At 60.2% G+C, this 23914-nt stretch overlaps 1 protein-coding gene across 10 annotated transcripts in view; it reads right to left on the reverse strand.

The window, feature by feature from the left end:
- GSE1 (Gse1 coiled-coil protein) overlaps positions 1-23914 on the reverse strand; it is a 424827-nt gene that overhangs the window by 50511 nt on the left and 350402 nt on the right. Inside the window, exon 1 of one of the 10 annotated variants that reach the window (XM_081216437.1) lies at positions 6833-7004. The exons of 7 other annotated variants lie outside the window; for them this stretch is intronic. Coding sequence is in view for 2 of the 3 variants with exons in the window: in XM_081216436.1 (XP_081072562.1) it covers positions 6214-6220 (7 nt within the window). In the remaining variant the exon portion in view is untranslated. Of the gene's footprint in view, positions 1-6213; positions 6530-6832; positions 7005-23914 lie in introns of those variants that run through there. 2 more of the 10 variants (XM_081216436.1, XM_081216440.1) reach the window with 2 other exon arrangements.

Below are 23914 nucleotides of genomic sequence, written 5' to 3' on the forward strand. Positions count from 1 at the left end.
GAGCCCAGAGGGCAGAGCCACGGGGGCTGACCCCGAGCCTCAGTGTTCTCATCCTGTAAATGGGGGCAACTACCCTCCCCCCACTCACGAGGCGGCAGGGGCCGACCACACAGCCCTGCCACCTGTGGGACGCAGAAGTCCCTCCAACGCTGTCACGTGATGACGACTGTTAGCTTCGCCCGTATTCAACTCGGGTATCTAGCATATCCTCACGTGTTTAAGTCGACAGAGGAAGACCACATACCCTATGTACAAACGTTACCAAAATGCACTCAGATAAACGGACACCCCGAATTCAGTAGGACGAATCCGCTCATGTCCCCTGGGTTTCCAATTCACACCTACTACCAGCGGTCTGATGGCACGTAGGCAGGAGCCCCCGCGGAGGCAGAGGAGGGTAGACAGACGAGCTCCCGTGGGGCCCCCCGTTTCTCCCAACTAACAGTCAAAGGGGGGTAATCCCTACCCCACAAGCCAGACCCTCAGGGGAAACAGCAGAGTGAGAACACAACCCCACCTCACGTGTCACACGAAGGCAGCCAGCCCTCCCGCCCCCCCCAAACAGGCTCTGGCTCAGCTCAGGGGGAGAGGAGACCCAGGTTAGCACAAAGGAGGCCTCTGCCCGCCCCTGCTGGCAGGCCTGGTCCTCCTCAGCTTGACACGTAGGTTTCCTTCAACACGGCGTAACCTGACCAAAAGCCTGCCGATCGATTCCTTTTATTGCTGCCTGTGGTCACAGATGCGCCATCAGAGCGCAGGAAGGGCCGAGCTGCGGAGGGGCCGCCATTTCACCTCCCTCCTCCCCACCCGGGGTGCAATCCCACCCACTGCCACCAAGGTGGGCGGGGGGCAACAAGTTGCTGAGCAAGGGGTGCGTGTGCGAGCACGTGATCAAGACCCTGGGGGTGGGTGAGGCCCCAGAAGAACACGTCTGGCTGCTGCAGCCCCAACAGGAGAGGGTCCACAGGGGCTGATTTGGCACCTTGACTCTCTGGGTCTCGGTCGGAGAAGTGGTCACCGCCCCCCCCACACCAAACATTGTCAAGGCCAGGGTCTAGGGGAACAGAGCCTTCTGGGTTTCACAAGTTAGAATCCCAGGGATCCTAGAGCCACTGAGTTGGGAATGATGTGTGCGCTTCTGACATACCCTTACCCAAGAGCTCTCGGGCTTTATGAGAAAACATTCAACCCCCGACGGCCCAAGGACAAGGGTGCCCTGCCTTTCCCACTTTACGGACGAGGAAACCAAGGCCCGCAAGGAAAGCATGCGAGGTCACACTGGTTGAGCCAGAGGCAGACGTTAACGCCTCGGTCAGGAACGGACCACCATATCGGCAGACACTTGGGGGCTAACCCCAGGCCCCCGAGGCTTTCAGCCCCTCCCCTGCAATGACCCATTGAGGGCAGGCTGTGGCATCCGTTACGTCATCTCAACCCTTACCTCTGAAAAAGCCTCTGCAGCTCCATCCTACAGATGGGAAACAGCTGGGGCTACTGATGGCGGTGGGAGGGCCGATGTCCTCATTTGCCCGTGGGATGCCCCCCACCCGGGTCTGGCCACCCCAAAGCCACGGAAACGTGCAACTCCTCACACACGTCGAGTCCTAGCTGGAGGAACCGGTTCCAGAATTGGAAGGCTTGGCCAGAGCTTCAGACAGGCACAGAAGCCACCCATCCAAATACAACTCTGCACTTGAAGGCCCCTTTAGAAGGGCTTGCAGCTCACGTGGGGCAGGTAAGGAGCACCTACCTTCAGGAGTGGGCCCCAGGTTAACACAAAGCCCAGAGCCATCCAGTGACCCAGTGATGGCGTCGTGGGCACTGTTTCTCACCGCCTTCCCGGCCGGGAGAGGGCTACCCAGTCCCATGTATTTCTGGGGCGAAAAGGGCAGACTCTGGCTTCCCACGTGGGACCCCAGTTCTTAAGAAGCATGAGCCCACCTTCCCCCAAGGAGAGGAATTCCTTGCCCATCTGCCCCCTGGCAGAAGGCCCTTCTAGCTCCGCTGGGGGTTTATAAAATACACATGTCCGGGCCCCACCCCTAGAGATTTGGGTCTTAACTGGTCACAGGTCCGGCCTGGGAGTGTGAAGTTCCCAAGGTGAGCCTGAAGTACAGCCAAGAATGAGCACTTGGTCTGGGGGCTTCCTGCTCCCCCACACACCTCCTTCCTCAGTTAAAAGTCACCTCCCAGAGACCCCCCAGGTCCAACCAGGACCCCACAAAGCCTCAAGTTCAGCCGGATCCCCTCTCTTCCACGGATGCCTGTGAACTCTGGTCCCCCTCCCCCATCAGCAGCCCAGATGGGCTTCTCTCCAGGCCTGGCCTCCGTCCCACCCTCTCCAGAGGCTGCTCGCACTTCCCCAGCTCTGCGGCAGCTGCCGCTCTGAACCAGCTCACGGCATGGGGAAGGGAGGGGCAGGGGAAGGTGGTCTCAGGGACCCCTGGGATTTGCGGCTGACTGGAGAATTCCGGGCGGAAGAGCAGCCCCGGCAAAGACAGGGACTGGGCAGGGAGCACGAACGCCCATGGTTCCATCCTGCTGGAGCAGAGACGCAAGCGAAGAGTCTAGGCTGGTGAGGAGAAGACGCTGCCGAGGCGAGATTAAAAGCCCCCCCGCCGGGCTTCCCTGGTGGCGCAGTGGTTGAGAGTCCGCCTGCCGATGCAGGGCACACGGGTTCGTGCCCCGGTTCGGGAAGATCCCACATGCTGTGGAGCGGCTGGGCCCGTGAGCCATGGCCGCTGAGCCTGCGCGTCCGGAGCCTGTGCTCCACAAGGGGAGAGGCCACAACAGTGAGAGGCCCACATACAGCCAAAAAAAAAAAAAAAAAAAGCTATAAAAAGCCCCCCCGCCGCCCCCCGCGCGTTCTGGCAGGCGTGCACAGGGCTGCTCTGGAGGCACCGGCGGTGTTAGCTGTGCGCATACCTCCCAGCAGCGGCACGGGCCAGGTTCTTAGCAGGCGCTCAATAAATTCTCGTTGACAGGAACACTCCCAAGTGTCACCTCCCGCCTGTGGCCTCGGCCCCGGGGAGCAAGGCCAGCGTGGGGAAACCACACTCGGTGAGAGAGGAAAGCGAATGGCCAAGCTGAAATGTCACCCGAAACATGGATCCCTGTAGCTTAGAAAAACAGCTCTGCCGGCAGAAGCTGGGGAGGGGATGGGACGGGACAGGACGGGGGCCGGGCGGCCTCACGCAGCCCTGTGCTTTGGAGGCTGCTGTGTCGCCCCAACAGAGGTAATTAACGCGCTGCCACCCAACCCCAGCCTGGCGTGGACTTCGAGTAACCCAGGCTGGGAATTCCAAGCCTTCGGATGGGGCCAGGAAAAACCTGCCTTGCTGGCTGACTCCACAAGCCCCTACGAGTTCCTGGGGCAAGAGCAGAGAGGTAGCGGCCAGGTCTTGCTCACCTGTGTACCTCTGGGGAAGTAGGAGCCGCGGGCACCCACCCTTCAGGAAGAGGCTCTGAGCCCAGAGGCCCTTCCTCCTTCAGAGAGGGGAGAGGGGAGCGGGGACGCCGCCTGCCAAAGGGTCAAAGGCCATCAGAGACTGAGTGGGCTGGGGAGGTGTCCGGCTTGGAGGTGCAGGACCCAGGTCTGCCACAGAGTGGCGCTGCGCGCAGTTTGCTGTCTCTTCCAGCCAGAGGCCAGAGATGCTGAACCCAGAGGCAGGCAGTGTCTTCTGCCCTGAAACCCCAAGGCTCTCCCAGATCTGCAGCCCCTGACCTTCCCCGAGAGACAGGCAAGTTAGGAGGCCAAAGGTCTGCCCGCGGGCACGGTTTGGCAAAGGCCATGGGAGCTTCCAAAGGGGTCCGCTGCTTGCCGTGGGCTCGAGTGCTGGCCCCATGCTCCTCTGGGCCTCGGTGTGCCCACTGTTACGGCACTGATTCCCAGCCCGTCTGCACATTAGAATCACCCGCGGAACTCTGAGAACTCTCCAGGCAGGAGCCACAAACCCAGAGGCTGTGGCTTAACTGGGCGGGGGGCGGGGGGAAGGCTGGCCGGCAGCAGCTGTAGAAAACCCAGCAGGGGGCTCTCTAAACCCTTTTCAACTCTAGCAAGCCAGGATTCGGAAAGCTGTCCCCAACAGGCCAGGGCCTGGCCCCAGAGATATGACGGTGCCTGGAACCCGGACAGGCCTCCCAGGCTCCCCTCCCAAGGCAGGGCTGACCCCGGGTCGCTGGCCTGGCCGCTCACCAGCTCCAGACTCGCACCGCCCACACGGTTCACAGAAAGGAAAATCCGAGTGTCAAAAGCCTGGCTGGCTCCTGCGGCCCCCTCCCCTCCTCGTCGCAGTGAGACAAAGTGACAAAGGCCAACCCGGCACTCCCTTTCACCCAGGGGTCAGGACTGTGCTGATAGGGCCCCTCGTGAAGTATCCTTGTAGCTGTTATCACAGAGCCAGGCTTGCGGAGAGCTTCCGAGTCCCCGGGGCAGGCGGGGCGGTGACTCCCCTGCGAAGCCGGCAGCCGGGATGACACACACGGGCTGCCCGTCAGAGCCTGCGCCCTGGGCCCCCCGTCACCTGTGGCGTGGCCGGGCTGAGTCAGGCGGTGGCCTGAGCCTCAGGGTCTGGGTGGAGGCAACCCACAAACACGAGCTGAGCAACACTTACATGCCCCGAGCTTAAGTAATCCTGAGGGCGGCCCAGAGGCAGCCTGCTCACCTGGGGTCCCCCCACCTTCCCCCCGGGGGGGGCGAATCCCAGGGGAGAGGGCCCAGCCAGCCAACCAGGGGACATCTCAAAGTGCCCCAACGAGAGACCGTCTGCCCTCCCGTCCCTCTGCCTGGAAATCGGCTTAGGCGGGGAGGTTCCCACCCAGAATCCGCTGGGCCCTTTGTTCCAGCTTTTCACAAAAGCAGCCCTTTTTTTCATCCGGTGGTCCCGCTTTTTGTTTCCAAACCACAGCCTGTGTGGGCCCCAGATAAGGCACTGCAGGGGTTAACAAGGGTTTAATGTATTTTAGACGCACTTCCCAAACAAAGGCCAGTTTACAAAACAAAAACCAAATCGACTCAACTCGGCTGGTATCCACCACCCAGCCAGCGGGCAGGTGCTTTCCCCGCCGTGCACACAGCCCTCCAAACTTAAAGCCGGCGCTCCAGCAAGGGACCCCGGCCCATCACGTGGGGTGTCGCGGCAACACTTCACCCAATCCGGGCGACCCCTTCTCCCCCGGACCTGCGCCTCAGTCTCCACTGCACACTTCTAAGTGGTCCCCTTGTCCCTCCCCCCTCCTCCCCAGCTCGGGAGGAGGAGCGGGAAGGGGGAGGTGGGAGGGCGAGCCCAACTCCCGCTCCGCCTCCACGAAGGGAATTTAATTAGCCTGCTGGAGAGGCGGGCGGGCGGCCGAGGAGGTGTCTCTGGTGCTGCAATATAATTGAATCGGCTCCACTCGGTCGGGCCACTGGCCGCCCATCAGCGCGGCCGCCGGGCTGGGGGCGGGGAGGCGCATCCAGGCGGAGCAGGAAGGGCCGGGGAGGGGAAAAAGGACAGTGCAAGTGGGGGGCGGCGGATACAATCACCTCCCACCTCCGAGGCTGGGGCAGCCATCTTCAGCAGGGGGAGGGGCAGGGGAACGGCTCCAACAAGCGGGGGGAGCGGAGAGGGAGGAAAGAAGCTCCGGAGCCCGGGGCGCGCCCTTGGGAAGCAGGGCGTGGGGGTCGGAGACCCCGGAGGCTGCAGTCCCGCCCTCCCGGCGGTCTCCCTAGCTCCGAGGGAAGGGGGAGGGGAGAAAGACAAAACACCAAAACGTGCGGCCCCGCCGGGCAAGCGCCCCCAGCCCCAGCCGCCGCCAACACCTGCCGCGGGGGCGTACCGCCGCCCCCCCTCGCTCCCTCCCCCGCCGCCGCAAAGTTTTCACTCCGGAGCTGGAGTGTAGACAGCTCACCGAGAGCCCCCCAGCTCCCTTGCTCCCCACTCGCCGCACGCTCTAAGCGCCCCTCGCCGAACGCAGCCACCGAGCCCGAGCCCGAGCCCCGCGGCGGCCCGAGCCCCCGCCTGGAGCCCGGACGCCCAGGCTACAACTCGCCGCGGGCGGGGGGACCTTTGGTCGCATGCCCGCCCGCCTGGCTCTTATCGCCGTTCACACTCCGGGGGAAGTTGCCCCGGAGCCGTTGGCTGCCGCCCCAGCGGAACCCGCGAACTTGGAGAGGGGGGCGAGCGCGGAGACCGCCCCCCCGCCCCCCACCCCCTGCAGGCGCGGCGCGCTCACCTTTCATGCCAGGGCCCCGCAGCTCCGCCTCGCCTGACACATGCTGGAGCCACCGTCGCCCAGTGTTTGTCTAAACTGCTTATCTCACCCGGGGCTGCTCGGCGGCGGCGGCGGCGGTGGCTCGGGCCCGCTGGGGAGGTGGAGCTTCCGGGGCCCCGGCCAAGAAACACCTGCTGCTGTCGCCGCCGCCGAGGACACACCCAAGCGCAACGCCGCCCACTCCCGGGCCACTGGCTCGCTCCCGGCTCCCTGACCTCAGCCAGCGGGAGGTGTCGGGTTTCAGCCGCAAACACACACGCGCGCGCGCACCGACGAGCGCCCGGGTACACCCGCGCGAGCACACGCCCCTCCCCAGCCAGGCCGGCCAGGTGAGCCGAGGACACTAGGAGGTAGGGGAAGTGCCAACCTCAGGCTCCCGGGGGCCCCTGGCTCGACTGCTCAGAGGTCCCAGATACACTGGTGTCCAAGACTAGGCACTTGCTTCCAAAAGTAGGGAGCAGTCACTTACAACACGCCCGCCAAGCGAGCAGCGCCCCTGCGTCTCACGACCGCTTCCCCGGCGCCTAGAACAGTGTCTGGCACAAAGCAGGCCCAACAAGGAGTGAACGGATAAACTCACGTGTTCTAGAGGCCTTTTAGAGGAAAACTTTCTCGGAGCCGGTGTCTGTGTTGGGGGAGGGGAGGGAGATACAAGGTCGGCTCTGTGCGTTTATCTTCCCCAAACCCCTCTTTCGGCCGCACCTCGAAAAGGTTGAATGTTAAGAACTGGAGCCTATGTTCCTTCCTCCCCAAATTCTAGGAACTCCGCCTTCCCGTTTCATTTGAAAGAACTTTTGGGAAGCCCACAGCGCGGGGGGCAGGGGGTAGTTCTTTAAAGAACCCACGTCCCCGCGGCTGGAGAGCCCACGGAGGCGCCGCTCCGCCCGGGGGGTCATTAAGTAGCTGGGGTTGCGGTCAGAGGCGAGGCCGCCCGCCTCCAGAAACTGGCACGACCCACTGGGCCTGCGGCCCCAGAGCAACGCCTCCCCATTCCTGGCACCCACCCCCACACACACCTCACCCAGGCACTTGACAGACTGGAATGACTCAGGGAGCGTCCTGAAATTCCTGGGCACCCACAAGCGGCGCGGCGAAGAATGGCGGGCCCCAGCCTCCCCCCAACGCCGGGCTCCGCCCCGCCCCCACCGGCGGCGGGCGCAGACGACCAGCCTCGAGCCCACCCCCAGCGCAGCCCGCGTCTCCCGGAAGCGCCGGGTTAATGGGCGCAGGCCTCGCCCGACGCCCCTGGCGCATTCCGGCGCCCCGGGCTCCGACCCCGCGCGTCCGAAGCTCCCAAACGTTGCTCGGATGGCCCGGGGTCTCTCCCCATACATCCTCTCTTGAAAATCCTCTACAGCTTTCATACTTTTGAGCCCGGAGGCAAACCAGTACCCACTCCCCGGCCCCCCCCCCCCGCCCCAAGCGGCCGCCCTTGCGCCGCGCTGCGGGTTTCAACTTTCGGCCGCCGGTGCCAGCCCGCGCTTCTGCCAGCCCCAAACCTGCCCCGGGACATGCCCGCGCCGCACTTGGCAGGCGCGCACGCAGCCGTCCCCGCGGGCCCAGCCTCCCCCGCCTTCCCTCCTCCCTCTCTCTCCCTCTCTCCCTCCCTCCCCGCGCCAGTCCGGATTGCGACGGGAGGGAGCGCTGGGCGCCTGCCACCCCCCATCCATCTGTTCCCGATGACGCTGGCGGGCCTGGAGCAGTCTGAGCCCGCGCCAGAGGGGAGCAGAACCCGCCTGTGTGCCCGCTGGGGGGCTAGGGGTAGGGCCCGGACGGGCGCCACTAAGCCACCCACTCCCCTGCTCCACCTTCCACCGAGCGCCCGCGGATCGGCCCCTCGCCTTGCACAAGGCTCCTGGCCGACCACAAACGAAAAAGGAAACGGACCTGCGAGGCCGAGCTGGGGGCCGTTACTGACTTCTACCTGTGGGCGCCGGCCGGCCCTGGCACCTCGTGGGAGGGGCGCTTTGGCTTCACCACCCGCCTCGCTCCGGGCCGCGCCTCCCTCCTGCGGGCCTAGGCCTCCGCCCGACGACGCTTTAACTTACGCACCACACGGTGTCTCAGCAGCGCGGCCTCCGGTAATTTATCCTCAGCAATGGCCGGCAGATTCACCGCGGCCGGGGCGCGCAGGAGGGGGTGCCTCCATCCACGCCGGGAGTGTCGGGGAGGGGGAGGGGGAGGGAGGAGTTAGAGAATTCAACCACGGGCCTAGAGCCTGAAGAACAAAATTAAAAACCTCTGGGGTTGGTTCCAACCCTTTCCCACCTGGATTACAGGCTGCGGGGGGAGGGGAGTAACTCACAAATGAAACTACTCGCACCTGGACCGGAGTCTCCTCCCAGCCCCGTCCAGGTCCGGACACCCAGGCCCCACCTCCCAATCTCTCTCACCAGGACGAGGTGCTCGAGCTTATTTCCCTTCATCCCTGGGGAGGCCCTCGTGGTGGTGGTGGTTTGGGGGGGGGTCAAGTTCTTCCACCTGTTTGAGAAGGACCACGATGGCCAAACATGAAATTTTGTGGGGTGGCCACTGGGTTCATCATGTGGCTAGTTTTTAGAGTTGGCAGATCCCTCCCCTGTAGACATCTGGTTCCACTGCGTTGCGAGAGGGGTAGCCTGATCCCCGTTTCACAGATGAGAAAGTCGAGGCCAGAGTTGCTCAAGGTCACGTGCACGCTGGTGCAATGGGAGCTGTGCTGGGAGCTGCTCACACCTGCAGTCTCCCTTTCCAAGAACAGCCCGCGGAGGCTGCGGGGAGCTGCTGGGATCCCCAGCGACCGCCGGGGGGCAGCAGCGAGCTGGCCTGCGCGCCCTGGCCAGAAAATGCTGGCGGCCACCAGGAGGGCTGGCACAGCGGAGATGGATGACACTCACTGTCAGCGCGCCTGGCCTGAGGAAATTAGTAATCCGGGAGCACGGCCTCTGAGTTTAAGGGTGGGAATTGCTCTCCTGCAGCCTGCGCGCTCCCCGCTAACGAGGTTTGTAGCTTGACTCAATTTCCCTCCACTCTGGGCTCAGGCTGGCCGCACTCCATTTCCCTCCGGGGCCGTTCCTTCCCCTCCTGGTGGCAGCTCCCACCCCGCAGCCATTCCCAGCCCTCCCTGGGCAAAACGCTCCTTCTCTGCACCTCCTCTCCCTCATTCCCATATGCCTGGAAACCGGGCAGAAAAAGAAGGTTCAGGGTAAAAGCGCAAGTTTTACCCAAGGCCAGGGTCAGTCCTAAGGTGGGACGTATGGGGACGCTTTCCAGAGTGGGGACACCTGCCCTGATGATCCTGCTCATCAGGTTCCTGCTTCCTTTTTGCCAGGGGCAACGGGATGCTTGGTGGGTGCCTGCCCGCGCCCCAAGACTCGGGTCAATCTGAACCGTGCTTCCTGGAGCAGGAAGCAGAAATCAAAAAGCCCTCAGTTAAGGAAAAGCCCCAGGAGGCCCATAAACATACCCCCTGAGGCAACTGACAAGGGATCTGCCTGAAAGAAACGCAGGCCTCTAACCAACATGGTGGGCATTTAGCCACTCAACAAACGCACCAGCCTTCCAGATACAGAACTGTAAATGCCAGGCCCCGGGGGATGGGGGGTAGATGCTGACAGGAGGGGCACTTCAAGGCAGCAAGGAACTGGAAAGACAGGTGAGCGGGTTGGCAACTTACCCATCACCACTCCCACCACCTGGGCACCTACTAGTCAGGTGAGGTTCCCTTTGGAGGCACCACCTGCGACTGTCCCCCACTGAGTCCCAGCACGGATCCAGCCCCTGGCCTATGAGGGGCCCTGGATACCAGGGAAGGGAATCCTGCGTCCTGCTCTATCACCTTGCGTCCTTTGGGATCAGCAGGACTCAGGCTAACTGCGTCGTCCACCCGAACCAGGTGTTCCAGCACATAAGGGCTGTACAGTCACCGTCATTCTTCCATCACCCCAGCCACCCCACTGAGCACCTGATTGGCAAACAAGCGTCAGGGACCTGGACCGTCAGTGTGGGTGTGAAGGGAGGTTCATTTCTGCCACTTACCAAACACCTAACACGTGCCAAAGCTGCTCAACTCCTGTCATTTAATCCCCTCGGGCCCTGCAAGGCGGCCTCCTGACCTCCATCACAAAGCCCGGTGAGGAGACCAGAGAAGGTTAATTAACTTGCCTAGGGCACTCACATTCGATCCAAGCCTGATCCAGACCCTGGGTGTCCTATACCCAGCAGCATTTCTCTGTAGCTACCTGCTGTAGATATATCAGGGCCGGGCAGGGTCATGGGCGGGGGCCGGGGGGGGGGGGTGCGTCGCAGCATCTCCAGCTGGCCGTCCTGGTGTCCGAAAACCAGCCTCCCTTCCAGGAGGGTTGGGGGACCCACCACCAAGAGCCCCGACTGCAGTCCCTCTGCATGAGCGCTCCACTCACCCCCAAGGCCACCAGCGCAGAGGGTACCCCCAGGCGCCTCAAGGGCTGAGGGACAGGGGGCCTGCCCAGCCGCCCCCTCCAGCCCCAGCCCCTCCTGCCCTAGCCCCTCCTGCCCTGCCCAGCCGCAACTCCGAAGTCCCCTTTCTCTCTCCAGCCAGCTATCACTGGCCCAGAAATCCTCTCCATTCTTCAAAGCCCGGCTTAAATCTTATCTCTTCCAAGGAGGTTTTTCCCATCCCCACCTCTGGAATTCATCTCTCCAGGCACCGCATCCCACTCTTAGATGCTGATCGCACAGGGCAGCGGTCGTGGATAATGCGGGGGGTGGGGGGGAGAGGGGGGAGAGCGTGTGAAATACAGATTCCCAGGCCACCCCACGGAGCTATGGTCTGGGGTCAGGGACAGGAAAAAGCACGCTTAGCAAGAGCTGGGGGGCAGGGCTGGGGGTGTCTGGGCCTCCCCAGTGACTGCTGGAGCCCCAGACTCCCCTCCCCACAACCCCCCGAGAGACAGCAGGTACCCAGAGGGGAAGGGACTCTCGTCTCGTGGCGGTGACACAGCCCCAGCCTCTGCACGTTCACATCTCACGCAGACCCGCAGGAAGGATAAAGGGAAGGAGAACCACGGCAGCTCTCTCCCCTCCCCCCTCTGCCCCCCACTGCCCTCCCAGGGAGGAGCCAGGCTCTCCAGGGACTCGGGGGCACATCCAGGCCTGGCCTGGGAAGCCTCCACCGACTCGCCATCTCAGCCGGCTGTCCAGTAGCCAAGGTCACCCCCAGGGAACACGGGCCCAGACGACCCCGGTGGACAAGGTGGCGGCAGTTGGCCTCTTAACCCAGGGCTGCGCCAACACTTCCTGCCCTTTCAGTGCCGGCCTCCAGGCTGCACCCCCCTCACAGCTGCACTCCTTCACAATCAGTTAACAGCTGTTTTGCATAGATTTTCAATTCTAATTGCCGCGCTTTGTGAGCCGCCGAGCCCCGGTGAATGGGGAAGCCGCAGCGCAGCTAGAAAGCAGGCGGGGAGGGGGGACACTCCAGAGGGACTCAAAGGAAGCCAGTGTGCGCGCCAGGCTGGCTGCTTTTATTTTTATTTTTTAATAGAAGAATACCCACTCACTGCCCCCGCTCCAGCTCCTGCCTCTTCTCCTGGAGCCCAGAATCTGAAGGGTGCCCCCCCCACCCGACCTTGGGAGGGATGATGCCCGCTCCCCTCCTCCCGCCCCTCCCCCCTCTGACCCACCCCTGACACAGTACCCCCGGGGGGCAGCTTCCAGCTCCAGAGGCGCTGCAGGAGCCAGCGCTCCCTCCCCTCCACCCCCCAGCCCCCCAGGCTCTCCAGTACCCAGATTTGGGAAGCTAATTGGACAATAAAGTTGAGCAGCGAGGAAACACGCTCTCTGGAGACAGCTGGCATCTATAAAAGAGAAATATTTGCATTTAAAACCTTTAAACTTTATAGGGCAGGCCAGGCCAAGGCAGGGGGAGGGTGGATGGAGGAGGGTGCTCGGACTCTCGGGCGGCCGGCGGCTCTGGGGGGAGACCTCACGGGCTGCTGGGGGTCCACGGAGGCCCTGAGGCAGGTAGTTCTGAGCTTCTCTGCCACCGGCGACCCCCCGCCCCCTCCCAACGCCCCTGCTACTTCCTGCAAGATACCAGCCGTCCACGCAGGCCTGGGTGGCCTTGCCACGGGTCAAGCACGAACCCTCCTAGCTCCCTGCCCACCTGAGAGCCCAGGCATTCCATGGGAGTCCTGAGGCCTTTCCAGGCCAAGCACGCGGGGCTGGGGTCCACACCCTCCCGGTGGGGCTGCCTTGGCCCCTGCCCATCCCCCAGCCACCTCGGCAGAGCTTCAGGCTACTCTCCCCAAGCGGTTCCTCCCCCCGGGCCCACTGGCTGAGTCGTCGCGTCGCGGGGAAGTGGCCTCCAGGCTGCAGCTTCCAGCAAGAAGACAGTCTGCAGGAAGGCCCAGCGCTTCCCCACGCCGTGTGCACACCCTAAATGTGCAGCAGTGGGATCACGCTTGACCCCGTCTGTACTCAGAGCCCCCTAGGGCACCCCATCTCCGAGATGGAGAAATAGGGGCTGGCAGGGCCCCTCCCCCTCCAGGCTGCTGTCTGGGGTTGGGGGGCCGGGTTTTCATTTCTTCGCCTGCCTAGTTCCCACTTTTCATATTTGAGAGAAACCTGGCCGCCTTTTCCTCCTGTCAACATTTGTGATGTAAAGCCGGGAGAGAACATGTTCCTGAGTCCTCTTATTTTAGCAGGCTTTCATGAGATCTCAGCTCCGCGGCCCGTCACCTGGCAGGCCTGCAATGAGGGGGCGTGCAGCGTAGACTCCCAGGCTCTGCCTTCCAGGGCAGGAGCAGAAACTTCCAGGGTGGAGTGGGGGCGGCAGAGAATGTGGCCGAAATCAACGGGCACGTGAGTAATTTTCAACAATGTCAATTGAGCAAACACCACACCAGAAGCATCCCCTCTGCCCTGGAGCATCGTGTCCTCACCACTTCTGTTCTCATCAGGAAAACACTTCCAGTCCCAGCAGTGCCCGCTCAGCTCTTGGGCCACGTCCTGGCTTGGCGTTCAAGGCCCCAAGCATCTATGACACTGTCCTTCGGCTTCACCACACTCTGCCTCCAGCCACGGAACCCCCATACCCTCGGCTGATCTTTTTTCACCATCTCTTCCTAAACACGACTTCCTGATCATCTTGGTGTGAACCTCATTCCAGGATCATCCAAAAAACAAATTTCAAAACATGGCTTCTGGGAATTCCCTGGCAGTCTAGTGGTTAGGGCTCCGCGCTTCCACGGCAGGGGCACAGGTTCGGAGAACTAAGATCCCAGAAGCAGCATAGCTCGGCCAGAGACAAGACAAAACAAAACAAAACATGGCTTCTGAGAGCGCCCACTGGCGTGTGGGAGGGAGGTGAGAGTGGAGGGGGGAGGGTCAAAGGACAGACACCGGGCTGAGCCCAAGTGATGGCCACCTGGCCGGGCAAATGGCCACCTTGCTCACTGTGCACCTCTTTTGCCAGCTGCTGACATGCAAGCAACACGACCCCTTCCCCAGCTTTAAAGTGAGGATTAAACAAGATAATGAGCTAGAAAGAGCCTTGCATAGTGCCTGGAACACAGTTGGAGCTCCACAGAATGACTTACATTTGGTGGGAGGAGGAAGTGGATGAGAAAGAGACAGCAAATAAAGTTTTACAAGGAAGCAGACGGGCAGGCAGGGAGGCCACATCGGCACTGGGGGGCATCAGGGCCTGCGACGGGGTCTGGGACCAGGCAGCATTGGGCTGGCCTGCTCCCTCAGAAGGCCTGGCCTTTGGGCACAGCCCTGTGCTGGCTTCAGGGTCAGTACTACTGGCTGGTCACCTGCAGGGTCTGTGTAGCCAGATGGATGGGAGGAGAGCCAGAGAGAAGCATGGGACCCAGTGGGCCACCAAAGGTTCTTGGCTTTGTCATTTTTTAAAATGTTGACAACACCCAGTCCTGACTTCCTTCTCAGAGATGTGTCCTAAAAATTATCCAGCCAACCCAAGTGTCCTCCCACGGATGACTGATAAACAGCTGTGTGGTCTGTCCATACCGTGGATTATTATTCAGCCATAAAAAGGAGTGAAGTCCTGATATTGACTCCAATGTGGATGAACAGTGAGACTTGAAAACATACACACAAAACCCTGGACGTGAATGTTCGTGGCAGCATATTCATAATGGCCAGCAAATGCAAACAACCTTAATGTCCATCGACTGACAAGGGATTTTAAAAACCTGCAGTCGGGGCTTCCCTGGTGGCGCAGTGGTTGAGAATCTGCCTGCTAATGCAGGGGACACGGGTTCGAGCCCTGGTCTGGGAGGATCCCACATGCCGCGGAGCTACTAGGCCTGTGAGCCACGACTACTGAGCCTGCGCGTCTGGAGCCTGTGCTCCGCAACGAGAGAGGCCGCGATAGTGAGAGGCCCGCGCACCGCGATGAAGAGTGGCCCCCGCTTGCCACAACTAGAGAAAGCCCTCGCACAGAAACGAAGATGCAACACAGCAAAAATAAATAAATTAATTAATAAAAACTCCTACCCCCAACATCTTCTTTAAAAAAAAAAAATGCTTGTGGCATCACATTTATAAAACAAAAAAACAGGGCTTCCCTGGTGGCGCAGTGGTTGAGAGTCCGCCTGCCGATGCAGGGGACACGAGTTCGTGTCCTGGTCCGGGAAGATCCCACATGCCGTGGAGCACCTGGGCCCGTGAGCCATGGCTGCTGAGCCTGCGCGTCCGGAGCCTGTGCTCCGCAACGGGAGAGGCCACAACAGTGAGAGGCCCACGTACAGCAAAAAAAAAAAAAAAAACCTGCGGTCTATCCACACAATGGAATATTATTCAACCACGAAAAGGAAGCAGGTACTGATCATGTGACAGCAAGGATGAGCCTTGCAAACAGTAGGTTGAGTGGAAGAAGCCAGACACAGATAGCCAGACTCACTCAGTGTGTGAGTCCATCCAGAGGAAAGCCCAGAACAGGCCAGACCATAGGGACAGAGAGTACGTGAGTGGTTGCCAGGGGCGGGGCGAGTGACTGCTGACAGATACAGGGCTTCCTTTTGGGGTAAAAAAAAAAAACTGTCATGACAAGGTAGAGGTAGTGGTTGCACAGCTTCGCGAATGGATTAAATTCCACTGAATTTGTTCACTTGTTAAAACGGTTTATCTTACATTGTGTAAATCTTCTCTCAATTCAAACAAAAAAGAAGATCCCATCTGAAGCCCCCCCCCCCCCCGCTTGATGTTGGGAGAGGCAGGGCCTGCAGTTTCTGGAGAAGCCACCACGCAGATGCCCCTGAGGACCAGCATCCCCTGGAAACTCCCTTTCACGCTGTTCTGTTCGTGACTCAGGCAATATAAGGGAAACCCGTCAGGTTCAAGCGTTTCTGTTCCCAGGGCGTTTTTCCACGCTCGGCGCCGACCCTCACACACACAGACACACTAGGCACCGTCTCTCTACAGGCGGGAGAGACTTCTGCGCCCTCGAGGTGGGGGGTTCGCAGTGTCCTTCCCCCATCTGTGTTTTTTTGTCCCCATCAACAGTTCTGCGGCCTCGGGGAGGGCAGGCCAGGCCCCGGTGAGCGCTGAGCAGCTGGAGGTGAGGACACCGAAAGGCACACACCTGTCCCTGGCTCCCACCACCTGGCCACCGGGCTGGAAAGCGGCCAGTGGTGACCTGCGCAGGCCTGGGGGACAGGGACGGAGCTGGGGGCGGGGGGGGGGGCGGCTCCCCACCAGGGAAGCTTAAGCCCGCCAGAGATCACTGGTGACAGGGGAGTCCCCGATCCTGGACCCCTGACCGGAGGCCAGAGTGGGCCCTCAGCGGCGGGGAGGCCAGAGTGCCCAGGAGCCCCTCACATCCACGCTGGCAGCAGGCACACTTCCTCCTTCTGAGCCTGGACACCCAGCAGATGCAGAAATCTGGGTGGTTCCCTCATCAGCATCTCAGGATCAACCCTTCTTTGTAAAAATTAACCACCTGTCCTCCACCAGGTGAGGGGCTTTCCTTTCTTCCTGGTCTGCCAGCTCAGAGAATAGGGCGCCACACAGGCCACAGGCCCAGGGGAGCCCTGGGGCAGCAAGTCACCACGAGGTCTGGGCTGATCTGGGTGGGACAGGGCTCAGGGACAGGACCCTGCCCAGCAGCAGGAGAAGGATATGTTCTAGAACCCAGGCTGCCGAGCCTGCGGGGTCGCCACTGACACCCACACCAACTTGAAGGGATCCTCAGAAATTTATTTCAGGGGCTTCCCTGGTGGTGCAGTGGTTAAGAATCCACCTGCCAATGCAGGGGGACACGGGTTCGAGCCCTGGTCCGGGAAGATCCCACATGCCGTGGAGCAACTAAGCCCGTGTGCCACAACTACTGAGCCTGCGCTCTAGAGCCTGTGAGCCACAACTACCGAAGCCCACACGCCGCAAGTAATGAATCCCGCGCGCCTAGAGCCCGTGCTCCACAACGAGAGAAGCCACCACAATGAGAAGCCCACGCACTGCGACGAAGAGTAGCCCCTGCTCGCCGCAACTAGAGAAAACCCGTGCACAGCAACCAAGACCCCACGTAGCAAAAAAAAAAAAAAAAGAAGGAAACTTATCTCAGGTCTCCATTCCCCAATTTTCCTTGCACGTTTAAAAGCTTTCAAAGTTCTTTACATTCAAATCACCCTGGAAAATCGACATCGGTACGGGCCTGAGGATTTGCACACGTGTGTGCAGGGTGCTTCCCCCACCCCACCTGCTCCACCTGGCAGCAGCTGGGGTTCTGGGAGCTAACGTTTGTTGAGTGCCTACTACGTGCTAGGCCTGCCTCTCGGGGCAGGAGGCTAAGGCTGGGGTTTGAACCCAGGCCTCATTTAGAAGCACACCCTGCCCTCCCTTCCCCTGCACTCCCCCACTCCCCAACCTTTCAGGGTGGCCCTACTCCTGACAAATTTCTGGATTCATTATCTACTGCCTGTCATTAAAGTCCCAAACCATCACTTGGACAATCAAATCCCAGATGCCTCTATCACTCGCCAACTGGGCAAGTTTGGTGTGGGCAGATGACCGGTCCTCACGCGACCTCGGCACCTCCCGGCCAGGCCAGGGACCCCAGGGACGAGAGGTCAAGGCTGGGCCCCATCTCCACTGGCTCACGGAGGCTGCAAGGACCCACTTGCTCGACTCTCCTTGCATTTATGTTTTTATAATTTGGCCTCACAAATGGAAATAATCAAGGAGAAAGGATTTCATTCAAAGTGTCGTTTTCACCGCTGGAAGTCCGGGTGGTCGTGGCCGCTGCCCAAGATCCTCTGGGTGTCTGCGGGGGTGCCCCAAGTGGAAGGTTGGGTGAGGGCGGCGCTGCTGCCCGGGGCACCCCTCTCACCTTCTCCTGGTTTGCTCCAAGAAGGGCCTTTGCTTTCCCTCCTGTGGCTCTTTAGCCTCAGCTGCGAAGCCCCCAGCCTGAAACACCTCCTCCCAGCCCCACGTCCCCACCTGCCATAAAGGCTGCTCTGCCGGCCCAGCCCCTGCTGCCTGAACCCCTGACTCTCTGCAACCCAGACCCGGGCCCAGTCCCACCGCGATGCTGCCCAAAAAGGTGCCCAGAGCCTCCACGTCCACTGTCTCCTCACTGTGCCCTCCTGACAGGCCTCCGGGTCCCCTCCCGGGCTGCCCTCCCCGCAGCCCTCTGCCCTCACCTCCCTGGGCTCCTCCACCGTCAAGACCTCAGGCTCCCATTTCCGGGGTCATGCCTTGCGAATCCAGGTACCAGCCAGCCCATGTCTCCACCCTCCCACGCACAGGCCTTTCTAGAAGCGGCGAGACGCACAAGGCCCCCGCCACACATTCCGGTCCCCGCTGTCCCCCCGCCCAACCCCCTCTCGACAGCGTAATTTAGATTAAGAGCCCCTCTCCTTTCCTTACCTTCAGGCCAGCTCTACCAGCTACGGGGGGCACCCTCCCTGGCCCCTCCCAAAGCTCCTCTGTTTGCTGCTGAACTCTTCCCTCAGGCCCCAGCTTAAATTACACCTCCTCCAGGTAGTCTTCCGGGATGCGGCTCTAACCTCCTCTAGGGGAAAGGGACCTTCTCCCTCCCACAGGGGTAAATTTCAAATTCTTTACTTTCTGCCCTGGGCTGAGTCAATGGTGGAGAGGAAACAGCCGTCCTTATTTCTGGACCTTCACAAGCCTTTAAACAGATGTTTGCTGAATCCATCTAAATGAGTTTAAGGAGCCCCTCTGAGGACCCGAGCCCTCGTTAGCGACAAACGCTGTGCGCATCCCTCTTCCCCCAAAATAAACTCAGCCAAAAACAGGAACCTCCCAGAATATGCAGCCTCTGGTTCTAGAATGCTGAGCGCCTTTCCGGGGCAGATGAGGGTGGGTTTTCCCCATCGGCCCTTGTCGGATCCGACATCGGCAATGCCACGCCAATCCTTCCCCCTGAGAGTAGTTAAAGAGTATTCTGCAAAGAGGCACCAGGGAAACAAAAGCTGGGTTTTTTTTGTTGCTGTTGTCTTCGTCGAAGGCTCCCACATGACCTTAGAGGAAGCACACAGAGGCACGCCACTGGCACCTTCCCAGCTACACAGCCGGCCATCCCCACCAACCTCTCACTCAGAAGTGCAAAACAGCCTCCTCTCCCAGGAAGGACAGGGACATTGGAGAGAGCTCTCAGCCTGGCCTTCACAGTCAACTTGGGATGACAGCTCCCAGCCCCTCCTCTTGGCCCACATATAGGACTCCTGGCGGCTCCCTCCCCCCCCCGCCCCCCAGCACCCAGCTCCCCGTGCAGACCTGCCTGGCTAGCAATTTGAGCCCAGGGTTAGCACAGCCGAGCTCAGGACTTCTATTCCTGGCTCAGCCGGCAAATTGCTTCGTGACCTTGGGAAAGTCCCCACGCCGCCTGACCCCATCTGCGAGCGCGAGGTGGGACGTTAGAGCAGGCCCCGCTGGAAGCCACGTTGTTTCGAGGTGACCCCGTGTCTCTCCAGCCGGCTGTTCAGAGCCCTCGGGGGAAATGCTTACACAACACCTGGAGGCCCTGTGAGCGCAGGGAGCCAGGACACACGGTCAAGGCCTCGGATGCTCTCCCCAGGGGGGGGACCTTGCCCGCTCGGGTCGGGCCTGTCACAGCGGGGAGGGCGGCCACCCTCGCTTACAGAGAGAAGCGCCTCAGAGCCCTGCCCATGGACGGGGGCGACAAGCTCACCTGGCTCGCAGGTGACAAGCCTGTGAGCCTCACAGGCAGTGCAGGGCCGGCTGGGATCTTAAGAGGAACGGGAGGGGGAGGGGCCGGAGCTAAGTGGTCCTCCCAGCGCCTCCAGCTGCCCACTCCTGGCAAGTCTTCAGACGCAGAGCCCCCCAGAGAGGTGAAATGCAAGAGCATGTGGTCACAGCTGGCCAGGTTGGGCCCTGGGCAGGAAGCCGGTTCTCCAGACTCACCCCACTGCTCTTTCTATTAACCCACAATCTCCAAACTTCACTTTCCACAACAAGATCAGCAGGGGTCACGCCCTCACCTCCATCCCCCACAGACCAAGTCGGGGGTGGAGCCCAGGAATCTACGTTTTCAACAGGTAGCCCCGCCCTCCTCCCCTGAGGGAGGTGCCCCGGAGCTCCATCTTTGAGAACCGCCACATTACCCCAGCTTGCTCGGTCATCTGACTTGTGGAGTGATCTTCTTTTAAAAAGTAATTTTGGGGGCTTCCCTGCTGGCGCAGTGATTGAGAGTCCGCCTGCCGGTGCGGGGGACGCGGGTTCGTGCCCCGGTCCGGGAAGATCCCACATGCCGGGGAGCGGCTGGGCCCATGAGCCATGGCTGCTGAGCCTGCGCATCCGGAGCCTGCGTTCCGCAACGGGAGAGGCCACAACAGTGAGAGGCCCGCGTACCGCGAAAAAAAAAAAAAAAGTAATTTTAATTTATCTCTTCCCCGCCTCTCTCCCCCAAAAGGATTCGAAGCAGCGTTACCAACCTCTGATATGGAGACGTGTTTATTATTTTTACGGTTTCTGCAGGAAGCTCCCAGGAACTCGAAGGGGAATTATATTCAGAGAGAATTGGGTCCCCAGCGTAAGTCAACATTATTCATTTAACAACCTCTATCGGCGCATGGAGGTGTGAGTGGGGCGCTACCCAGAGACGTCCCCTGTGGTTACGGAAGATTTAATTCACGACATCCAAGAAAAATAATTAGGGGCAGTAGGAGGAAGGAGGTTGTGTGGACGGGCCCACAGACACTGCTGTTCCTGACGCCACCCGCTGCCAGCTACCCCAAGCATCCCCGTGGCTTTTATCAGGGGCTGCGGGGCCCGCTCTGGGCAGGTCTCATGGGGCACCCCACGTGCAGACGAGGGGGGCTGGCACCGCCGAGCCCGTCTGGACAGAACTCTGGGGAGGAGGGATCTCCATGCTCACTTGGACCAGCCAAGCCACCCATCCCCAGCGCTCAGCTACTGGGGGAGCACCCCGCATGGGGGGCCGCCCAGGAGCCCCTTCCCTCCCCTGGCCTGAGCCAGCCAGGATTCTCCAAGAAGGCTGAGGGAGCGGGGTCCAGGTGAGGGGGATTAGGCGTCCCTGCTCAGCTATTAGCAGCGCTGGGGATTTCTTAAGCACGTTGTAAATTATACGAGAGAGTCCTGAAAGATCAAAGTTGGTTTTTAACCTGCGTTGTCTTTTGGAGGTAGGTCACAGAAAACCAGACCCCGCTGCGGGCAGGGGTGCTCCTGTGAAAGCCGAGGCCTGCTGGTGGGGGTGACCCAGGCTCAGAGCACGCTCTCCCCCTCCCCACGGTGACCCGGCTCTAGGGGTGGCCCAAGCCAGCAGCCTGATGGTCAGGGCAACGATTTACGGTGGAGAGGGGACAAGAGGCAGGGCGGGGGCAGTTGGGAGTGACCGGCCCAGACCTGGTGCTGACAAATCCCAGTGCAGCCCACAGGGACCCAGAAAGCAGGGATCTGCTACAAAGAACCTTCTGGATCATTGTGTCCAGCCTCCCCTCTTGAGAGATGAGATAGTGAAGAAACAGGAGGTGGGACACATGCCCGGGAGGAGGAGAGAGTGAGAGAAAGAAAAACATCTTCCCTCACACACCGCTTCGCCCTGAAACTGTATAGCACCAGCTCCAAGGAACCACAGCCATTTTTATGTTTTATGTCATTAACAAGCCTAGGGAATACTACATATCTGTTTTGGCCCACGTCTCACCTTCCTCTCTATCATTCCAAGACAGAAGGACACTCCCTCTTCCAAAGGTCCGCAAGTCTTATCTCTACAGCCCAGAGAAGTTAACTGATCAAATCCAAGTCACACAGCACCACAGACAAGGTGAAATTCAAATCTGATTCTCAGCTCAGTCCTCCCTCCCCTATCAGGAGAACCCAGGAAAATCTAACTCGAGACCAGTAACGGCTGAGGACGGCCCATCTTTTAGTTATTTAAGACCGCCTGAGGGACCTCCCTGGTGGCGCAGAGGTTAAGAATCCGCCTGCCAATGCAGGGGACACGGGTTCGAACCCTGGTCCGGGCAGATCCCACATGCTGTGGGGCAACTAAGCCCGTGCGCCACAGCTACTGAGGACTGAGCTCTAGAGCCCGCAAGCCACAACTACTGAAGCCCATACACTCTAGGGCCCATGTGCCGCAACTACTGAAGCCTGCGCGCCCTAGAGCCCATGCTCCGCAGCAAGAGAAGCCACCGCAATGAGAAGCCCGTGCACTGCAAGGAAGAGTAGCCCCCATTCGCCGCAACTAGAGGAAAGCCCGTGTGCAGCAACGAAGACCCAATGCAGCCAAGAATTTAAAAAAAAAAAAAAAAAAAAGACTGCCTGAGTAAACACTTAGAACAGCACTGTCCAATAGAACTTTCCACGACGGCTGACGTGTTCTGTATCTGAGCTGTCCCACGCAGTTGTCCCCAGCCACGTGTGGCCACTGAGCACTTGAAACGTGCCCAGTGCAACCAAGGTACTGAATCTTTAATTTCATTTAACTTTTAATTAACTTAAAATTTAAAAATTAAATTTAAATAGCCTCATGTGGCCAGTGGCTACCATACTGGAAAACACAGATGTAGAATATAAAAAACGACCACATTTTCCCAACCAAAGGTTGAGATATTCGATCTGAGAGGTGCACGTGGGCTCATGGGCAAAACAAGGCATAGTATCTGACTAGGAGAGAATCCAGAGCTTACAGCTACAGTTGAGTTCAGACCCCCAGCTGCCCCACCAGGGTCTCCTGGAAAGCTGTAGTCTAGAAACATTTCAGGAGTCTGAGAACACTCCTCCCTGGGGAATTGTTTTGAGGCCTCATTTCTCCAGTTAGTGACAGGGGTCTGCAGCTAAGGTTCACCAGGCAGGGGGACCATCATGACGGTGTCAGAAGAGCAACGGCATTCTTCCTGGGAGGGGTGACATGGCAGTGGGTAAGGAGAAAGGGTCCTGCCTTTAGACCAAGGGCAGACATTATAAATGGATGGGTGAGTGTACAGGTGGATGGATGATGGATGGATGGACGGATGGATGGATGGAAGGAAGGAAGAAAGGAACGGAGAGTGGGAGAAGATGGAGGATGGGTCACGGACGGGTGGACACGATAGATGGAAAAACACGGGACATGTCTGCTTTCCAAAATCCCAGCCACATGGACCATGTCCAGAATTTTCCCAACATACCTCAGTGGGTTTTCGGGAAGATACAAGTATTTTCTGGTCAATAAGACCATGAGGCCAGTGAGCCAGCAATCTGTGCCCAGGGGTCCTCAGTCGGGAGGGCACGTCCTCTCTCCCCCGCTAGGTCTCGCTCTAGAAGGGGCCTGGAGCTCTCAGGGTGCCTTTTGTCAGGCTGAAAAGGAGAAGTTGAGCCCGCACAGAGAAAGGAGGCTTCCTGGGTTTCTGCAGATGCAAACTCCGGAAGGCTAGACACACAAGGCCAATGAGCCAGTCTGCAAGACCTGGGCAAGGCCTCCTGGGAGAGTGCCGTGTGGGGCAGGGCTGCAGGGGCCTGTCTGTCCTGAGCAGAAACATGGAGTTTTCTCCGAGTTTCTGCCCTGGACAGCCCTGGAGTCAGGGATGTCCGGGTCTGGGTGGCTCCTGCCTTTCCTCTCCTTTCTTTATCACCTGGGCTTCCTTTCCCAAGCCCCGTCTCCCCTGGGTCCTTCCCACCACACTGGGTGCCACTTCCATTACAGCCATCCCTTAATCGGCAGTCACGCACCCCAGCGACCACACGTCCTAGGCATCTATTTACTGCAGGCGTCGCCTGACGGGCTTTATCCCCATCATGTCCTTTGATGCCCCCACAGGCCACAGGTAGGGACAATTATGATCTCCGGCCCACAGATGAAGAAACAGGCTCCAGGAGGTCATGGACCTTCCTCAAGTCGCAGAGGGAGGTCTGACTCACAGGGACCAATGCTCGAACTTACGCTCACCACGCAGGGAGAAGCGTGGGCATTTGCTGAATGACTGCACGAGCGAGTGAGAGAAGGAAGGACGATCTGAAGCAGGTCCAGGTGGGCTAGGGGACTGAGGCTGGGCGGAAGACAAGCGTGAAGGTAGGCCAGCCCTGAAGAAGGCCCCCGGCCACACCCAGCCGGCCCAGGATCCCCAGTTCCCCCAGAGACTCCTGGGCTCACAGATGGGGCCTGGAACACGGGAAAGCAGATGGAGAAGCTGACCGCAGTGGGCAAGGATATCCGCGGGTTCTAACCTCTGCCCACCTGCCCCCATCGGCA

Source organism: Mesoplodon bidens (genome assembly GCF_964165515.1).
Source record: "Mesoplodon bidens genome assembly, chromosome: 18".
Classification (NCBI taxonomy): Eukaryota; Metazoa; Chordata; class Mammalia; order Artiodactyla; family Ziphiidae; genus Mesoplodon; species Mesoplodon bidens.